Below are 21,224 nucleotides of genomic sequence, written 5' to 3'. Positions count from 1 at the left end.
TAAAAGTCAGAGGTTCAAGCCCGGTTCATGTAAGGAGAAATGGGATCATGTGATTGGTCCCATCTCTCACATACTTGCAACTCAAACTGAGCAACAAGTAAGTCCCATTATGTCCAATGAGGCATACTTCCATGTAAGAGTGCATGGGATTGCAACCTCTGTTAATTTTCGACAGCATCAGGATGGGTGCAGACGCTGGGGGACCCAAGAGGGCAGGCCCTGTCATTTCCTCTCTAGGAGGGAGGAAGCCAGCAGTGCCTCATGTTTGTGGAGGCAGCATTGTAGGGGTCTGCCAAGGAGGCAGCAGATCCAATCTCCAAGGAGAGTGCTGCAGCTGCCACTGGCACTGCAGCAGTGGCAGTGGGTCATGTATTCCTCAGAGGCCAGATCCTGCTGCCCAAGGCAGTTACCAAACCTGCATTTAAGCTTATGCTTAACACTCCCATTGAAATCAATGAAATTATCTTGGGCTAGATTATGCTTCTGCTTCTTTCAATTAATATTTTTATTTTATGAAAGGGCACATAATTACATTGCAAAATAGCTAACCAATTAACGAAGACAAATGTGGATAAGAATATTTAACAAAAATGAATTAAGTCATAACCCAAAAGACATAGAAGCGAGGTTACAACACAATTACTATCATAAATCAGGGAAAAGAGGAAGGTGTGTCCTCTGAGTAAGCAAACCTTAGATAATTTATTAAGAGCATTTTGCGTAAGCTTACACTGTCAGTTTTTAATTAATATTACTATGGGAATTGAATAGGTTGTTTTAAATAGCTACAACCTAACACCTAGCTCTGCCTGCTTCTTGGAAATCTCCAGGCTGGATTGCAGCCCCAAAATTCTCTCCCTGCCCCCCCCACCCCCATACCTACATTTCTCCCTGACTCATCCCCCAAAGTATTCAGAGCAACATATGTGAGATAGGCCGAGTCTTGCCTCTCAACTATCCAGTGATCTTTACCACTTGCTGAACAGGGAGTTGAACCTAGAGGCGTTGCACCACATGGAAGTTTTCAAATTCCTGTGTGTGTGTCCCCCCCAATAAAAACTAAGGCATTTTGTTTAGTGTAGATCTGAGGTTTCTAAACAATAATAGCCGAATGAGTGATGGGCAAACTCCCCCCCCCCCCAGCTCAATTTGAAATAGTTTCAGTATTTAAGAGCTTTCTTGGCAAGTCAAAAGAAAAAGCTCGTCAGTTTTCCAGCAATTCTCCCAGCTTTGTAATGTTGCTGCGTGCACACTGATTGTGCCATCCACATGAGCTAATGCACATATTCCCTTAGAAGCTGTAATTTCTGCACATACGTCTACATATCAACTGGCTTTATATGCCAGAGTTTCAATGAGAGTAAGTGGTTAAGACATTCTGTGTGGGCCTACAAAGAAGCTAGGTTTCAGTGTCCAGTGTTCTGAACACTGACCACACATATCCAGAATAACACTTCAAACAGGAGGAAGCCACATATTTCTGTATGAAACTGATAATCTGGATCCTTTTCAATCTGGTTCCAGAACCAGACTGCCTTGGTCACCCTGGTTGATGACCAACAATGAGTGATAGACAGATGGAATGCATCCTTGTTAGTTCTGCTGGAACTCTGGGAGCTTTTGACCCTAATGGTTATGCTATCCTCCTGGTCTGTTGATCTGGGGTTGGCCTTGAAGATGCCATTATATGGTATTTGCTGTCTTCTGTGGAGCAGAAGGTAGTGCTAAGAGATATCAGCTTATGGTACTGGGCAAATTCCAATTTTATCCCTGTTTGACATCATCATGAAACTCCTGGGGTGATCAACCAGAGATTGCACTTCACTGAGGAAATTCAGCTCCATCTCTCATTTTCTCTTATTCTACATATGCTGTGGAAGTTCTTTTCTCTTTTTAAGATTAATTCATAATTTTATTCTTGTGGCTGTGGCAGCTCTCAACTAGTGCCCAAGATAAGTGGAGGACTGCATATGAGCTATGAAACTGAAACTTAATGCAGACAATTCTAGTCAGTAGAGATGTGGATAAAAGAATAAGATTTTAGGCCTGTTTGGGTTCAGGTTTTATGCCTGAGTAGAATCAGGTTCACATTGTAGAAGTGCTCCCTGACCCAGCTTTGCTATTAGATGTTCAGGTGGCAGCTGTACTGTTGCCTATCTTAGACTGGTACACCAGCCACACCTGTCCTTAATACAGGGTGGATCAGGCCACAGCAGCATAAGCCTCAGTTACTTTCAAAACTAAACTACTAAAAAACAATGGGAGGGTGACATAGGATATGAGATCAACCCCATCCAATGGACCAGAATGTGGTCTAAACCCCCTTTAAATCCATATTAACAAAAAAGAAAAGAACTCACTCTGAAACTCACCTAACGCCAAGAAAATTAGTGCTAATACATGCAGGAACTTCAGCAAAATGCTGGAGAGGGTCACCTCCACAAGCACATACCTCCACGTAGTGGGAGTGCCCCAAAATCCAACTATTCTGGACAACAACCATACAAGAAATATGTAAAATAACCAAGCAAGTACTAGAAATCACCCCAGAATTGGCCTTACTAAACATCTTCCAAGACAATAATGCCCACTTACACCACAAAGAACTCATAACCCACCTACTTTCAGCAACCAGAAACATCATAACCAGACACTGGAGAGACCTGTCAGGAGTAAGCATGGACCAATGGTACCAAATAGTATGGGAAACAGCCTTACTAGAAAAAATAACCAATATGCTGGAAATGACACGGGGACAAATAGAAGAAGACGCCTTCACCTCGGTATAGCTCCCCTTTATCACATACACAGCCCAACAAGACAATGACAAAAATCTACCAACAGCATACAAATCAATATGGCTAACCTGATCCAAAACACCCACCCACCCCACTCACACATGAAAACAAAGACCATCACAGCCAATCACAAATGAACAACCACACCCTAGGCCAACCCCAACCTCTCCCACCACCAATGGAATACAAGCGAACAAAAGAGAACCTACACAAGCAACACTGACATCAAACCCTACATATACAGTGGTGCCCCGCTAGACGAAAATAATTCGTTCTGCGAATATTTTCGTCTAGTGGTTTTTTCATCTAGCGAAGTGGCAATGCAAACTGTGGTTTTCGCTAGACGAAGGCAGCCCCATAGACAAATTCGTCTTGCAGGGCAGCCTTCCACTAGATGAATGCCTTCGTCTAGCGAGTTTTTCGTCTAGCGAGGCATTCGTCTAGGGGGCACCACTGTATTAAGTAAAATAGAAACATCATCACCCGACCCCAACCCCACCCATCCTCCCCTGTCCACCGCTTCCCCCCTTTTTCTTCCCAATGTCTCAACAAATGAAAATGTAAATATGATGCATGTAAAAAATACGAGAGAGAGACATTGCACATACTTTTGTAAATCAAGAAATCTTTAATAAAAATACTTCAAAAAAAAAAAAGAAGACTAAATTATTGTAGTATGTTTCAGGTGGGGATGCCAGAATCTCCAGTTGGTACAAAATGCTGCAACAAAAATATTTTTTTCTTCTCTGGATCAGATTAGAATCCAAGCCAGATAACATATATCATGGCTGTCATGCTTGCTTCATATTCTGGGCAAGTATTACAAGCTGGCAAAATGTGTATTTCCAACAGGGAGTTTCAACAACTTCACTAAATAATTGTGAAGAGAAAGAAAATGCAGACACAAGAAATGCTTCTTTAAAAAAAACAAAAAACAATTAAAGGTGCTGAAGCCCTGCTCACCTTTGCAAAGTAATGTCTTGTAGTTTTCTTTTTTTTTTAAATCACACAGGTCTAGTGAAATAAGAACCCTTGAATGTTTGATAGGGAACCTTCTCTGTATTCCTAGATTAACAAACAACAAGGGAACTATAACTCCACAGTAGAGTGCACACTTGCAACCAGAAGTTCAGAGGTTCGGTCCCTTGAGAATCAAGATAGGGCTGAGAGACTCCAGCCGGACACCTAGAAATCTGCTGCCAGTTCAGTACTGAGTTAAATGGATCAGTGGTCTGATTTGGTTTAGGGCAGCATCCTGTGTAACAGGCTGAACTACAGAAAGGGTTAAATGCTTCAACAGATTGTAGCAAATGACTTGAAATAACCCGATACATCTTCTTCCAGGATGTGTTAATGGGTACAATGTGCACCTGCAATGTTTAATTGCAACACTGTGTTTTTCCAAGGCGGAGAGAGTGATAAGTGTTATTTGCTTGTTTTAACAACAGGCTTGCCGAGCATCTTCTTTGAACTAAAGACTTGCAATCAAATTATTCTACAACATATTTCAACCCAAACATTTGCCAAGTGAGAGCACCTTTCCCCACCCTCATACAGACAGTGTTACAGGATCAGAATTTATAAAAGGAGAGTGATGAAACTGTGGTGAGCCCCAATAATGTATTATTACAATTAAATATGTTTACATCCACCTTCCAATTTAAGTACAAACAGCAGTATATAAAAAAAGACAACGATAAAGTACAAAACTGACAGAGCAGCATACAAAATAAAATATCAAACTTCAAAATAACAACCAATGGAATAATCATCATCACAATAATAAAACGGAGAAAACAAAAGCAGCATAAAGCAAGATAGCAAACTGAATAGCATTAAAACGTGAGAAGCAACTATAAAAAAATAATAATATCATTGTTCAATTAAAAGACTTTCGTTGAAATTAACTGTTTTGACCTGAAACCCCAAACTAAGCAGAACTGACACTATGTTGGCCTACGGTGCCACCACAGAAAAGACGCTTTCCTCTGTACCTCTGAAACTGATCACTTTAGGTCAGGAAATCCAGTAATTGATCTGCTGTGTAACAAATTATTTGCACCAGCTACAAAAATAGTCATTTTCCTTACATGGCATTTAATACTGCCACTTCATGCCGACATAAATGGACTGTGCTAATAAAGAAACGGGACGTTTTAGACAGCAAAATAGTACCTTTATTGTGAGGTGGTTGTCATTTTTGAAAAATTGGAGGAAGTTTCATCAGATTCTAAATCCAAGGTTTTGTATTTTCTTATTTTGACAGAAGTATGTATTATTTGACTATGGAAAGTTGCCAGATGTTGCTAGACTCCAATTATTGTTAGGAATGATGGGAGGTGTAGTCCAAAATATATGGAGGGCACCAGTTTGCCTTCCAGACTGACAGATATTCAGATAGATAGAAAGACCACTGACATAGTAGCCAATGGCAGGGTGGGGCAGTGGCATTCATCTGATCGCTGGCCATCCATGTTGTTCCTCCATACTGGGATGGAGTGGGGAGGGGCTAAGGCAGCAACAAGGTCAGGTCAGTACAGTACAAACATACCAGTGGAGTCAATCTGACACTCCTGCTAGTTCATTTGCACCACACCAAGCTCACTAAGGGTGAAAGAGGAGAGCGCAAAATATGGTCTGAAGCTCAACATAAAAAAAACTAAGATCATGGCCACTGGTCCCATCACCTCCTGGCAAATAGAAGGGGAAGAAATGGAGGCAGTGAGAGATTTCACTTTTTTGGGTTCCACGATCACTGCAGATGGTGTCAGCAGTCACGAAATTAGAAGACGCCTGCTTCTTGGGAGAAAAGCAATGACAAACCTAGACAGCATCTTAAAAAGCAAAGACATCACCTTGCCGACAAAGGTCCGTATAGTTAAAGCTATGGTTTTCCCAGTAGTAATGTACGGAAGTGAGAGCTGGACCATAAAGAAGGCTGATCGCCGAAGAATTGATGCTTTTGAATTATGGTGCTGGAGGAGACTCTTGAGAGTCCCATGGACGGCAAGAAGATCAAACCTATCCATTCTCAAAGAAATCAGCCCTGAGTGCTCACTAGAAGGACAGATCCTGAAGTTGAGGCTCCAGTACTTTGGCCACCTCATGAGAAGAGAAGACTCCCTAGAAAAGACCCTGATGTTGGGAAAGATGGAGGGCACAAGGAGAAGGGGACAACAGAGGATGAGATGGTTGGACAGTGTTCTCGAAGCTACTAACATGAGTTTGGCCAAACTGCGAGAGGCAGTGAAGAATAGGCGTGCCTGGCGTGCTCTGGTCCATGGGGTCACGAAGAGTCGGACACGACTGAACAACAACAACAAAGCTCACTAACTGCCTCCCAGTATGTAGCAGCAATACAGACAACCAGACGTCACAGGAGTGCTTCCACTCACCATCCAATGGTGCATTGGATCAAGTTTATGATTATCCCAATATGGAAGCTATTGGCTGGCATTACAATGTAATTGCAGATGGACACTGAGATCCAGTGCCGAGGGCTTTCTGGCAGTTCCCTCACTGCGAGAAGCAAAGCTACAGGGAACCAGGCAGAGGGCCTTCTCGATAGTGGCGCCCGCCCTGTGGAACGCCCTCCCATCAGGGGTCAGAGAGATAAACAACTACTTGTCATTTAGAAAATACCTGAAGGCAGCCCTGTTTAGGGAGGTTTTTAATCTATGACATTTTAATTATTTAATATTTGTTGGAGGCCCCCCAGAGTGGCTGGGGATACCAGCCAGATGGACAGGGTACAATTAAATTATTATTATTATTATTATTATTATTATTATTATTATTATTATTGCCAACCAGTGCCCTCCAAATGTTCTGGAATAAGTTAACAACAAAGAGGTTCTTTCTCCTCACCCCACCCCACAAGAAAGCCAGCCTGTTTCCTGAGCAATACTTGGAGATCAAGTGTCATGGATATTTTTGCATCCTCCAAAACTACTCTCTCATTTTGAAAAGGTGGGGGGGGGGGTATTTGAAAGGGCATGCAAGTATTTGTGGAAGGAGAAAGTTTGACTCTGTTGCCTTAGCAACAAGGCTGACACTTCCTCTTTTGCCACACTGGCAGTGAAGCTACCAGTGGGTGAAAATGAGGAGCATCAAGCTGGCTTATTGAACATTGGAATGCACATAGGAGTACATGTATTAGTGTTGTTGATGGGATGCATGCTTAGATGTGTCATTCTACATCTCTATATTGTGGTATTGTTAGCATGTGTCTGGGCTCCAGAATCGGAGCAGTATGGCTTTCACCTCACTGACAATTACTGTACGACATAATTTAGGGATGGAGAACTTGTGGTAGGAAGATAATAGAGTATGACAATAATTTCTGAACCATTTAAAAAAAAAAACCCGTGGCAATACAGTGCTTTCTGCAAAATGTCACTTATTGCTGTTCATGGGTGGCAACTTGAATAAAATATTGCGGGGGGGGGGGACACACAGGTAAGCCCTGCCCCGCATAATCGATCACATGATGTGGTACATGGACACTTTTTGAATGTCCATCGAATTTGGGGGGCCTGGTTGGGGGTCAGAAAGAGCAAGATCCCATATGCTGGAATTATGAAGACTTCAGACATATAATACTGTGGTGGTGGTGTTTGAACCACTTTGAGTGACTGTCTTTCCCGAAATCAAAACAAAATAAAATAAAAAATTCCTTCCAGTAGCACCTTAGAGACCAACTAAGTTACCGGTAGTTCTTGGTTTCGTGTGCATGCACACTTCTTCAAAAAACAAACAAAACGGCGTGCACTTTGGTGCTGTCATATTACCTCCCTGCCCTTTTTCTTAGGGATCGGGACAACAGTAAACTGTCATCTCTGCCTTTATCTGTGAATCATATCTGGGATGTTGCGATGGCTCGTTGTGACTTGTCTGTAGCTTAGCAAGATTTCCCCAGAATTTTGTTCAGGGTAAAAGCACGATATTGAAAGAGGTGGGTGAGCAAAGAGAGAAAACGTACTCGTTCTCTTCAGAGGAGTGCCATGCCAAGACAAAGTGGCGTCAGTCTGGCACTGCCAAGTTTGCGAGAGCCGCCTGCTTTGTGTTCACCGAGAAAGCAACGTGTAGCGCCTAGGCAAGTTCAGACGTGCTTCTTCCCCCCAGCCCAGAACTGTCTGGCCGCCCCCAGCTGAAACCCGCCTTAGAAACATCTCCCTTTTGTTGTGGGTGTCGTGACTGCCAACCCTTCCCCCCCCCCCTGCGTCCCATCCTCTCCTTTTGAAATAAAAGCGGCAAAATGCTTAAGATCGAGGGCGCCGCTGCCGCGCAACAATCGCTTAAAGTTAGGGAAGGCTTTGTTGCAGCTGGAAGTGCAGGCGGAAATGAACTGTAGCGCGGCTGTGCGTGTGAATCGGTAACGGGATTCCAGCGGCTACTCAACTTGAGGGCGGCTTTTGGCAGCGCCAGGGCTTGCAAAGTCCCGTATTGCCCCCGGGGTGCGGTAGCGGCGAGGGGAGAGAGAGAGGGAGGGAGGGAGGAAAAGATGCCTGCTGGAAAACCTACAAATGGTTCGAGGATTGCGGGAAGCCAGAAGGGGGGGAGGTGGATCTGTGCGTGTATGTGAGAAAGAGAAATGTTGGTGGCTGAGCTCTGCAGGGCTAGGCTGTTCCTTCTCTCTCCCCCTCTCTCCCCCCTGTTCTCTCTCTCTCTCTCTCGTGTGTGTGTGAGCGCGCGAGTGTTGCAGCTGCCTGTCCCCGCAGGCTGGGAATAGCTCTGGATTTGCCTCTTGGCTGCGGACTGTGTGGGTTTTACTAGCCCTGGCGGCTTCCTCTCTGCTCCTCGCTGCTGGCTTCCTTCGGCTTATTAGCGCCAGGCAGGAAACAAGCGGGCTTCCTTCTTTGGTACACAGCCGGCCCGGCACCACTCGCAGGCTCCCCACATCGCCCCCCTAAGATCTGCAGCGGCTGCGGCGGCAGCGGCGAAGGGCACTCCTGGGACCCGATCTGGCTCCCCTGCTCGGTCTCTCTCTCGCTCGCTTTCGCTCTTTCCGGACTAGTCAGCTGCCTCCCCGCCAGCTTCGCCCTCTCCGATCCCAGCCGCAGCCCAACGTGTCTGGCTGGCTGAAGCCTGCTCGATGTCTTCGTCGTGAGATCGACGCGCCTGGTATGCAGCCAGAGTGGCCTCTTTCTCTCTCTCTCTCTCTCTCCCCCCCCCTTCCCCCTTTTGGATGGAGCGGCGGGGTGGGGGTGGTAGGTGGGATGGCCGGGGAGAGGAAGAGGGAGGGGTAGGAAGGAGGGAATGCCGCCGAGAAGTGCAGACGATCCGAGAAGTTTCTCCTCTACCGGAGTCAACTCCATGCTGCTGCTGCTGCTGCTGCCGCCGCCGCGTTTCCGCGCTTGGCTGCCAGGAATCCGTAGGGAGGAGCTGCCTTGTGCGAAAAGCCGCCTGCTTCCCCCCCCCCCTTCTCGCTTCGATCTCACCTGCCGCTGTTACTGCAGCTGCGCTCCCCCTCCCTACTTCTGACCCCCACCCCACCCCTCCAGTGGGCACCGCCAGTGGGTGGTGGTGGGGTAAATCGCCCCTTCCCCGCGTAAGCCATGAGAATGTGGGGGCTGCCGGGCTGCTCTTCGGGCATCACTTAGCGGACAGCAGCTGGCACCGCGCGCTAAGGCTGGGTGAGTGGATCTGTCAGTCCCAGCCTCCCCTTTTCCCGGGTGCATGCACGGGCCGATATAAAGTAACCCTTTGCATGGTGATAGCCTCGCGCGAAGCGCGACGCTGGGCGATGGAAGGCTTTCAAGCTGCTGCTGCTGCTGCTGCGCCTTGTTCGGTGGCGAGTCTCCCTCTCGGTCTCTCTCCCCCTCGTTCTTCCCCGTCCTCTCCTTCTCTCCGGTCCTGCTTCCCCACTCCATTCCTCGCACATCAGCCACAACCACTGGGAGCGCGCGGCCCCTTTAAGAGCCCAGCTTTGCCTCCCGGTAGCTGAAGGTCATTAAACACAAAAGCTCTCCAGCGCTGCGGTCCAATATAGCGCATGCGCCCTGCCCGAGGACTGGCAGGGAGACGGCAATATGGCGAGAATGCCTGGCAGCGGCGGCGCCGGCGGAGACTGGAGCACCGGGGGCGGCGGCGGCAGCGCAGGAGGAGGAGGAGGGGGCGGCGGTGCAGGTGGCGGCGGGGAGAACAATGCGGGGGACCGGCAGCCCGGCCGGGGCGGCCCCCACCGGCCCCTCCACTATTGCAGCGCTGGGGAGGACGAGGACGGGGAGGACGAGGATGAGATCCAGGAGGTGCAGATAACGGGGGACGAGGAGGGAGCCGAGGAAGGGATCCTGCTGCTCGACGACGACGAGGAAGAAGAGGAGGAGGAGGAGGAAGAGGAGGAGGAGATGATGATGATGGGGCTGGAGTGGGCCGCCTCGGAGGAGCCGGGCCATATGATCCGTATGGACCAGGGCACCGGAGTGCTGCTGGACTCGGCGGCGGCAGCGGCCGTCTGCGGCGTCCGGGGCCGCCTCGGAGGCGTCAAGGGAGTTGGCGGCGGCGGCAGCAGCGGTGGCGTCGGGGCTTCCGCGGGGGGCGCCCCCTCGGTGCCCGTGAGCGCCCGCGGCGCTGCCTCCGCCGCCTCTTCCCTGGCCGGCCACGCGCCCGCCGCAGGCACCGCCGACGACTCGGACCCGGAGGCTGATCTGCTGCTGCAGCGCCCCGAGCGGGCCCGCCTGAGCGAGAACACGCGGCTGGCCACCCGCTACGCGGTGCGCATCTTCCGCGAATACCTGAGCGAGAAGGCGCAGAGCCCGGACTTCGAGACCATGGACAAGGGGGCGCTGTGCCGGGTGCTGCGCTCCTTCTACGCCGAGGCGCGCTCCAAGAGCGGGCAGCTGTACTCCAAGTCGTCGCTCATCAGCATCCGCAGCTCGCTCAACCGCTACCTCAACGAGCCGCCTTACTGCCGCACCCTGGACCTCACCAAGGACCCCGAGCTGCGCGCCGCCAACCTGACGCTGGCCGCCGTCATCCGTAAGCTGGAGGAACAGGGCGCCGGCCCCGTGGTGCAGAAGCAGGCCATCACGCGCGCCGACCTGCGCAAGCTGTACACCTGCAGCGTGTTCAGCACGCAGAGCCCCTTCGGGCTCCTCAACAAGGTCTGGTTCGAGACGTGCATGTACTTCTGCACGCGCGGGCGCGAGAACCAGCGCGAGCTGGAGGAGGACTCCTTCGGGCTGGCCATGGACGAGGACGGTCGCAAGTTCGTCTACTTCAAGGCCCTGGGGCCTTACCACAAGTCGCGCTCGTCGTCGTGGAGCAAAAAGCGCGCCGAGAGCAGCGACGAGGAGAACCTGCCGCGCATGTACGAGACGGGCACGGAGTTCTGCCCCTACGCCAGCTTCGTCAAGTACTTGGCCAAGCGCAACCCGCTGTGCAAGGCCTTCTTCCAGCGCCCGCGGGACCACTGCAGCGAGGGCGACGTCACCTGGTACGAGAACAAGGCCATCGGCAAGAACCTGCTGGGCACCCGCATGCAGATGCTCTCCAAGGCCGCCAAGCTCTCCAAGACCTACACCAACCACTGCATCGGCGCCGTCTCCATCGCCACCCTCAACAGCATCGCCGGCATCGGCACCAAGCTTCCCTCGGGCGCGGCCGGAGGGGGCTGCTACGCCCACCACAACGGCAGGGCCCGCGCCGCGCCGCTTCCCGCCAACAACGGCGCCTACGTCCTCCCCAAAGACGGCGACGACCTCGCCGGCGTCAAGGCCGAAGCGGCGGCCGTCGTCGTTCCCGCCAAGCGCTCCCTCTATGAGGCGATGTACGCGGCGGGGGGCGGGGCCGCGGCGGGGGGAGACGCCTGCGGCCCCTCCTCGTCCCCCAAAAGACTCTGCCTGAGGCCGGCCGAGCCCCTGGACGCGGCGACGGCGGCGTCTGTGGTGGTGGTCTCAGTGAAACACGACCCCTTGCCACTCCTCATCCCCGAGGCCAATGGGCACAGAAGCACCAACTCTCCCACTGTCATGTCACCTGCTATGGTTTCCCCCACACAGGTAACAAGAAAAGAAAAGAAAAGAAAAAACTTTATCTCCCCCCCTCCCCCCATACACACCTTTTCCTTTTCCCAACTGCTCCTGTCAGCTTCAGGGAGTTCCAGGCCAAAAGGCTGGTGCATGTTGCAGCCCACTTCAGGCAGCCTCCTCCAGAGTTTAGATCTGTATTAGAAGCTCCGAGGAAGCTATCTTAGGGCAAGCTTGGTAACATGAGACAATACCTGTCCTGACTTTTAGCTTTGGTCCCTGGGAAATCTGGAGGAGAGGTGATTTGGGGAAAACTTTCCTGGTTTCCCCCACCTCTGCTTGGGTCAATAACTGTCCTGACTTGGATAGCTCAGTTAGAGCATGGTGCTGACAACACCAAGGTTGCAGGTTTGGACAGCTGCATATTCTTGCATTGCAGGGGGTTGGACTAGATGATCCTCAGGGTCCCTTCCCACTCTATGATTCTATGAGAGTTTTAGTTTTGGACTCTGGGAAATCTGGAGGGGAAGCATTTTTATTATTATTACATTCAACCCCCACCCACTATATACCAAATGACAGAATTTAGCTGCTGGAGAACCTAAGTTGGGTCAGACTTTCGGAAAGTGAGTCAAAAGTAATTTGAAAAGGTTCTGAGACTTTGTTTAAATGTTCGTATCCTTGACAATCTTAAGTAGCTTAAGTCCTCATCAGCAATGGGAGCAGGAGGGCTTCAGATTTCAGAAGTCCCTCCCACCTCCGTAAAATTGATTTCTCATGTCCACTCCTTTTGCCTTGTTAAATTGGGGCATAGGTGTTTTGTATTGTTTTTGAAAACCAGTTATGAGTAATTGGATCTTAATCACATATCATATCACTTCTCATATTGTCACTATATAAGGATCCTCGCTTTAAAAAAAAAAAAAAGCATCCTATAAAATACATTTGAGGCAACAATGTTATTACAAGCTGCTGCAATTGACTCTTAAACTTGGTCTCCAGCATTAACAATGAATTCAGTCTAAGCTTTGAAAGAGCTCTATTCTGTGGGTACAGGTATATGACATGCCTGAGCAATTTCCAAAGTGGAAATACCAGTTTTGTACAAACTGACCCTTTCAGAGGAGTTTGCCAGCTAATCAGCCAGCCTGAAGGCTAATTGAAGAATGGGCCTTTTTGTGAATGGCTGCATCAGCATCTGTCTTCTGTAAAATACATGTGACCTCTCTTTACTGTTTGGAGTTTGGGGCCACTTGAGTAGAGTATTGTACTTTGGTCTCCTGCTGCGTGTATCTTATGGCTGTGAATGACTAGAGATCTGCTGATGTGTGGATAATGTTTTTATTCTAGCTTGTTGATGAAAGAAACTACATCTTATATATAGTCGGCATGAGAGTACCAGAAGTTGGGATGGATGGTTGAAAACGTCTTTCAGAGTTGTGTTCTTATGTTTCCTGTCTGTGAGCAAAAAAATAAAAAAGACAATCCATCTTAAAAGAAGTATATTTGTATGCAAGTGTAGTAGTTCACCACCGTATGTTACTGCAGTTAGCAAGAGGAACTGCTCGTAAAGCTGCGAATACTTTTACCACATAATTTATAAAGCCCCTTTAACCAATAATTTATAATTGTGTTCCTCAAACTGCATAAGTAAGAAGCTTACCTGAGGTGAACTTAGTTTTTGTAGTTGTTTTAAATGCTGCTGACTGCTAAACCAGACATTTCAGATAAGAGGGGAAGCCAGACTGAAGATGAAATTGTATATGCGGTAGATAGAATAAAGACATCTGTTGTTTCTGTGTTTATATTTCCCCCCCAAGAAATGAGCATTCAGTGAGATTGGAAGATGTTAAAAGATACTTTAATAGTAATCCCCTATTTTATGTGTGTTTGGGGGTGTTCTAGATTAGGTAGAGTAATTGACTGTCCTCTCATTTCTACACAGGACTGGGGTAGGGAGAAATAATTTCATATGCTTTGTGCATGAAGAGTGTGGTGTTTTTTAAAGCAAAAGAAACAGTTTCAATAGGCTCTGTCTACTAACCATTCTATCTGCAGTTATTATTTTCCAAACAATTGCAGAATTCCCACCCCCTTTTTTCATGGCTGGCCCTGGAAGTTTAAGCAAAGCATTTGAAATATGGGAAAATAAATTTAGTCTGCAATCCTAACCCCATGTACCTGGGAGTAATCAGTAGGACTTACTATTGTGTAAACGTGAATTCAGTAGGGCTTACTTCTGAACAAAAAGGGACCAGGTGGCGCTGTGGGTTAAACCACAGAGCCTAGGGCTTGCTGATCAGAAGGTTGGCGGTTCGAATCCCTGCCACGGGGTGAGCTCCCGTTGCTCGGTCCCAGCTCCTGCCCACCTAGCAGTTCGAAAGCATTTCAAAGTGCAAGTAGATAAATAGGGACCGCTACGGCGGGAAGGTAAACGGCGTTTCCGTGCGCTGCTCTGGTTCACCAGAAGCAGCTTTGTCATGCTGGCCACATGACCCGGAAGCTGTCTGCGGACAAACGCCGGCTCCCTCGGCCTATAGAGCGAGATGAGCGCCGCAACCCCAGAGTCGGACACGACTGGACCTGATGGTCAGGGGTCCCTTTACCTTTACCTTACTTCTGAACATACATGGCTAGGGTTGCGCTCTAAGAGTCTTTCACTGCTGTCTCTTAAAATGAGAATAGCCATAATGATAAAGTCATAGAGTTGTTTGAAGAAATGGATGGCTGGGTGAATAAGCCCAAAGCACTACCTTGAGCCATCAAATGTTGTAGCTGGCCATTAATCTAGAGGAAATGACTTGACCCACAATAGTTATTGCTTAATTATAAACATAGACTTTCCAGGTCATTACTGAGTTGACTTCATCAAGTGGTATGCCACTGAATTCCATGGCTGACAAATATTGCTGCTTTCATGATAGCTTCAAGGTCTTGAAGGTCATAGACTGATAGTTTTATTGACTCTCAGTATTATAAAGATGTACACGCTGCCAGTAATATGAGTCTAAAAATAAATGGTGCACTCTAGTTTTAGGTGAAGACTAGAGGTAAAGTATTGATCTCCCTGAAATCAAGAAAGTTAAGGCTTCACCTAGAGTTACTTGATGAACATATTTGGTGCTGATATAATTTGTAATATTGGCATCCTGACACTAAGTATGCCTAGGCTCTGATATATGAAATGAAATATATATTCCTTTGAATCCAGTGACCAGCCACTATGATACTACAGTGGGCATGACCCCCACATCTGCATATGAAGGCTTCCTGTTCTCTTTTGAGAATGAAAACACACTGTGCAAGGATTACTCAGGTTGTACATTCCTTTGCTCATTGAATAGAATATCCGCTGGTTATGCTTCTATCCTACCCTTCCTCCATGGAGCTCAAAGTGGTATACTTGGGTCTGCAGATGGCTTCTCATCTAGTCAGGCCTAAAACTTTTGGCTTTTGTGATGAAACTATTTGAGACCATTCTTTGAGAACAGGAAAGCATGTGTGTGTTTCATGTGTGTGTGCATTCATTTGTGTGCATTTGACTTCTTGGATCATGTGTGTAATTAAGGGTGTATCCACACTTACTCTGTGTATACCAGTATAATACTGGAGATATCCAGAGCAAACATGTAAAATGTGGGTAACTTTTTGTTCACAGCTAGACACAGGAAATATTTCAGTTACGTTTGCGGCATAAAGTACTGACATACTTCCATAACATATTCAGATAACTTAATGTGCCAGTAGCTACCAGATGTAAATGTACTGGTATTTCAGGAATGCCAAGTTCAAGATTTTGATAACTGTTACTACATCCACCTTTCTCTTTCATACTAAGATATCTTTTCTTGTTCTATGGAGATATCTTTTAGTGTACGAGATACAGGGGCATTGTAGGATGCAGCAATGAAATGAGGAGAAGGCATGCTAAATGTTCCTTTGATCCAGCTATCGCTTTAGGTAGCAGGCACAGGAGGCATTACAGTATTTTAATCATACGTGGCTGAGCCTCCATGACCTTGACTTCAGTCTTTTTGCTTCTGAAGCGCAACAGTGATGCAATAACATAATTGGGACTGATGAATTAGGTTTTTTAATTGTCTATTGCATACTTGTGTATTCATTTTTCGTAAATGATCAAGATCTCTAATAGTGCAGTGCAACAGCTATTAAAAGGTATTTAATCAGTCCTTTTTGAGTTTACTTATTAGAGTTTAGAAATTATCATAAGAGACTAGATTGACATTAGTCAGGGCTGTAATGGGAACATGAGGCACATATTTCTGTTGCAGCTTAGATGTATTTGGATACAAAGGGTATTGCATGGATTACAATTCATTCATAGCTGCTGCTGGTCCTCTTGCAGTTAGAGAGAGCATAAGACTGGGTCGCCAGAGAGTGAGACCAGGGCTTAACCATGCTGTGTTGTGTATATAAGGAAGGAGAGTACGTGTGACTGAGGTCATGAATATCTTTGGGTTAATTTTCAACTTCATTTTTTTATCACTGTGGACCTGGAGATTGCTCAAGACAAGACCACTACATCAAAGGAATTCATCATATATAAAGAAAGACAAACGATTACAGTACAGTAATTATTAAAAATGACATACAGTAGCACCTTGCACTGTCAAGCCAAGGGTTTTATGTCCTGTTCTTAAACATCGTATTAGTCATTCTTATAGTCAGATGATTTGAATGCAAATAAGCATACCACAATCACATCCGCCCATGGCAGCCTCTGGGAGACAGCCACCCTGTGCTGACATTAAGCTGTATCAGTCAGGGGTGAAACAACTGTGGACATCCGCTGGTATAGACAGGATTTGGCTTTAGTCAGTGGCATATGAAAAGTCAAATCGGCTGAACCCCACACCTGACAGTAGATTCTGATGCCTGCTTTGTTGCTGGCTGATGTAGCTGAAAGTCCACACAAAGTTGCTGTTTTTCTGTGGCTGCCGCCTGCTGAGATGGCTATGATGACACCTGGGCCTAAGTTGTTAATATTTATCTTGCTAGTTTTCTACCAAGAGAGGCAAACAACATGATTATAATATTATATAATAAGCACAATTAACAATGTCTAAATGCAATACGAAACCAACACTTAGAAACAAAGCCTAACCACAAGTAGCAAGGGTTAAAGTTGTTATACATTAAATCTGGCAGCAATAAAACGTATGTGTTGCATATTGAAAACCAGTGGAATAAGAAGCACCTTTTATTTCTGGTGAAAGATGCACAAAGAGGGAACCTGTTGAACTTCAGTTGGGAGAGCAGTCCAAAATCATGTTGTCACCACAGAAAACATCCTGTTTCTTGTGGTCGTTCATCAGCTCTCCCAGGATTGCACCAAGTGCAAGGCTTCTGACAATAATCTAAACTTTTGTTCTAACCTGTATGAGACCAAGTACTCTTTAAGTTAACCTACTTTGAAAATGTTTGTTTGGGGCTTTGGAGGCTATACTGTCATTTTGAGTGAAGCTCGGAAGCAAATAGGAAGCCAGAACTAATATAATATCAAAGTTCTGTAGAGTGCCAGACAAAAGTCCAGCTTCCAGATTTTGGACCAGTTGCGTCTTCCTGGGTTTCAAATGCAACCCCATGTAGAAAGCATTACAATAATTCAGTCTGGAGGCAACTGAAGCATGGGTGAGATGAACCCATGACACATGCATTTATATGAGTTTTCATGCCAGCTTTTCTGGCCCTGCAACCCGTTTTTTTCCACTTAGGATTTGAACCCTGGTGTCACTGGTCCTAGTCCAATGTTCTTAATTCACTATACCACATCAGGTTGTAGTCAACTAAGTCCTACTCAAAGTAGACCCACTGAAATTAATCACCCTAAGTTAATCATACCCGTTAATTTCAATGGGTCTACTCTTGAGTAGGGATAGATTTGAATGCCACCCACTGACTTCAATACAGAATTTTAGGTTAGTTGGGAAGGCAAGAAGTTCCCATATTTTGGGGGTAACAAGTGCCTGTGTAATATCCTACCTCATTAATATTTTGTCATTTCACCTATGTGATGCCTCTCTTAAGTCCATTTCTTTGCACAATACTTGAATAAAACATTTACGTTTTCAAGCTGAGTGGTCTGTATGCAACAGTCATTAAAAAGCAAGCCAGAGAAGGTTTAATATTTTGTGTCTTGGCCAGACTTGATCAGTCTGCATGGGTGCCATCAGGAGAGGCAAGAAAATTATGACTGGAGAGCTGAAGTAACACCTCACACACACACAAAAAACCCTCTCCTCAGATAGTTAAATAATTCACTACCCTCAGTATATGAACATCAAAGTCCTAATGCACAAACTAGAATTGCAGGTGCCTGAAAGCATTTTCCCTATTAAATGAAGCTTCTGTGCTTTTGCTGTTGAAAGGGGCTCCTTTTTTGCTCACTTTTCTCCTTGCAGAGACCCAGAGATCAGAAAATGCTCATTTTTAATTGGTGAATCTGTATGACAGTGTGAGCTGACTTATTTTATGTATGGGCTAGAAATAAATGAGTGGTTAAACCCTTTGAAATGCGCCACTGCTGCAAAAGCCATGGGCTGTAATTAAATTGAATGTAGGGTTGTATTGTCTGCTGCCTTTAGCTATAAACTTGATAATAGACCCTAGTACACCAACTATTGTGTTAGAAGTTGGAACCTAATTAGTTATGTTGTAGATTTTTCAGCCACTTTGGAAGACCTGTCTTCTTCTCTCTCTCCCCTTTTTTTGGTGTGTCAGAAGCATGTGCCTCCCCCCCCCCGCCTGCCCTCTTCAAATGAAGAAAGCATTGAAGGTGGCTCTGAAATATCAGTGTGCCAGTTACTGCTTAATGGGCCATATGTTGTGAATTCTGGGGAAGTGATTTCAGTACAATTTGGATTCAGTGTCATTTGCAGAAACTTGTAAAGTACATGCCTAAGGGCAGCCTGTTATAAGCCCTGACTTTTGGGCACTGGTTTTCTAAAGGAAAATGGGTTGCTGTATCTAATACTTGCGTAGTCCAGCTGCAGTTTTTAAAAAAGGCTTTTGAAAATGGTTTGATAAATTAGGTTTTTGTTTTGTTTTTTTTAAAAAGATTTAAATATGAGCACTTTTGAAACAACTACCATCCATTCCAACTTCATTATGGTTTAGAAAATTCATGTTTAAAGGAAAAAGTATAGTGCCATGTCAGACATTAGACTCCAGGGTCATAATTGTATGAAACATTGCTTCTGTGCAACTTCAGTAGAGAGCCCAATGGAACATCCCACTGGCAGAAGGCAGGAAGGCCATTTTCTCAGCATTTTCCTCTGTCATCACAGACCCCATAACCCTCCAGGAAAGGTTGGGAAGGGGCAACACGAGGTACAGCAAGGTGATGAGGAGAAGTTTGCCATGCTGTGCTAAAATCCTCCATATCTTATTCATTCATTGCACTTACGTGCCATCTTCCTGCCCAAGGTGGTTTGCAATTTTAAAGGACTAAAAGAAATGGTGTACTATCACTCGACTAGGGGCTGCGAACATAGTGCCCTCCAGAGGTTAGACTACAACTCCTATCACCCCTGACCATTGTCCATACTGGCTGGTCCTGTTGGGAGTTGTAGTTCAATATCTGGAGGGCACCATGGTGGCTACCCATGCACTAGACCAGGGGTCAGCAACCATTTTCAGCCATGGGCTGGTTCACTGTCCCTCAGACCATGTTGTGGGCCAGACTATAATTTTTTTTTGGGGGGGGGGGTTGAACGAATTCCTATGCCCCGCAAATAACCCAGAGATGCATTTTAAATAACAGCACGCATTCTGCTCATGTAAAAACACGCTGATTCCCGGGCCGGATTGAGAAGGTGATTGGGCCGCATCTGGCCTACAGGCCTTAGGTTGCCTACCCCTGCACTAGACAAATGATTGTACTTACCATTTGGTTGTGAAACTGATGTGATCATGATAAAACCTCTGACTGAGACCTAATATATGACTTGATCCTGAACTACCATAACCAGCACTGGTTCAGTGACAGGGGTCAGCTTTAACTGCTGTTACAATACTAAAATATAAGGCACTAAGCTGGTATATACATATGATTAAACCTTTTTGCAGTAATTGGTAATTAATTGTTGAGCCATTTGTACTTCTCTCTCAACCTCTTTGCATCTGTCTCTTCTGAGAAGCCTCTGGCTTCTAGCCTTTAATCGATTAAAAACTCCATTAAATCGCACCAGCTAATATTAAGCCTCATATAGCAAGCAGATAAATATTATGAAGATTCATTATATCATTTTGTGTTTCATTATGCAAGAGTAATTGAGACATGTTTTTATTTATTGTTTGCAGTAAATCACACAACATGTATTAGCTGGTAGCTAAGTGTGAATGATGTCTGTGATAGCATAAGAACAGCATCACTATGTTCTGGAGAGAAACTAGAATGTCAATGGTAAAAGATCCAACTTGCCCTCTGTTTGCAGCTGAGGCACTGTTTGCATAGGCAAATTCGTGAAATCCAAACATGATAGGACAGAAACACTGGATCACTTTATTTATTCAATCAATCACTCAATTTGTGTTTTTGTATTTGAGCCTTTCTCCAATCTGGAACACATAAAGCTATGAAAGCAGCTAATTGCTACACACCCACACACCCACACACACCCTTTGGTTTGTGGAACTAGTAGCCTACTGTTACAGGTACCACATGATACACATTCCGCAGTTGTAAGAAATCAAATTTTTAGTGTTATGCCACCTACACTTCAGAACTCCCTGTCTAGTGACCAGGGTGGATTTGATTTAAATCAAATCTATTTAAATCATGATTTAAATCACTAGTCAGTAAGACTTTAATTAAAAATCTTTTTGTTGTTGTTGTTGTTACAGACAGACTCGTTCTTGCTGGTATAATCTTAATATTTACAACCAGATGAAGGTTTCATTTTTGGAATAATAAATTTTCAGAGTAGTTTTTACAGTTATATCAAAAATTACTGATTTGGTTATACTTTTAGAAATACACAGACAGATAATTATGACATTATTGTGAGATTTAATAATTTAACTGTTTATATTTGGACAACTTTTCTGCTGTACTTTATTGAAAGGAGAAAAATAATCATTTTCTTAAAAACAATTTAAACAATTTATTTAACTAAAACAATAATATTTGAGGGACGCGGGTGGCACTGTGGTCTAAACCACAGAGCCTAGGGCTTACCAATCAGAAGGTCGGCGGTTTGAATCTCCGCAACGGGGTGAGTCCCCGTTGCTCAGTCCCTGCTCCTGCCAACCTAGCAGTTTGAAAGCATGTCATAGTGCAAGTAGATAAATAGGTACCGCTCCAGCGGGAAGGTAAACGGTGTTTCCATGCACTGCTCTGGTTTGCCAGAAGCGGCTTAGTCATGCTGGCTTAGTCATGTACTCCCTCGGCCAATAAAATGAGATGAGCGCCGCAACCCCAGAGTCGTCTGCGACT

At 45.8% G+C, this 21,224-nt stretch overlaps 1 protein-coding gene across 4 annotated transcripts in view; it reads left to right on the top strand.

Annotated features, from left to right (window-relative positions):
* Positions 1–21,224, top strand: part of KCTD1 (potassium channel tetramerization domain containing 1) — a 75,035-nt gene that overhangs the window by 18,505 nt on the left and 35,306 nt on the right. Inside the window, exons 1-2 of one of the 4 annotated variants that reach the window (XM_033155078.1) lie at positions 9,440–10,280; positions 10,416–11,800. The exons of 1 other annotated variant lie outside the window; for it this stretch is intronic. In XM_033155078.1, the coding sequence (XP_033010969.1) occupies positions 9,830–10,280; positions 10,416–11,800 (1,836 nt within the window). In that variant the 5' untranslated portion in view covers positions 9,440–9,829. 2 more of the 4 variants (XM_033155077.1, XM_033155076.1) reach the window with 2 other exon arrangements.

This window comes from Lacerta agilis, chromosome 7 (assembly GCF_009819535.1).
Source record: "Lacerta agilis isolate rLacAgi1 chromosome 7, rLacAgi1.pri, whole genome shotgun sequence".
NCBI lineage: Eukaryota > Metazoa > Chordata > Lepidosauria > Squamata > Lacertidae > Lacerta > Lacerta agilis.
Note: the sequence above shows the minus strand (reverse complement) of the source record. Positions and strands in the feature narration are given on the sequence as shown.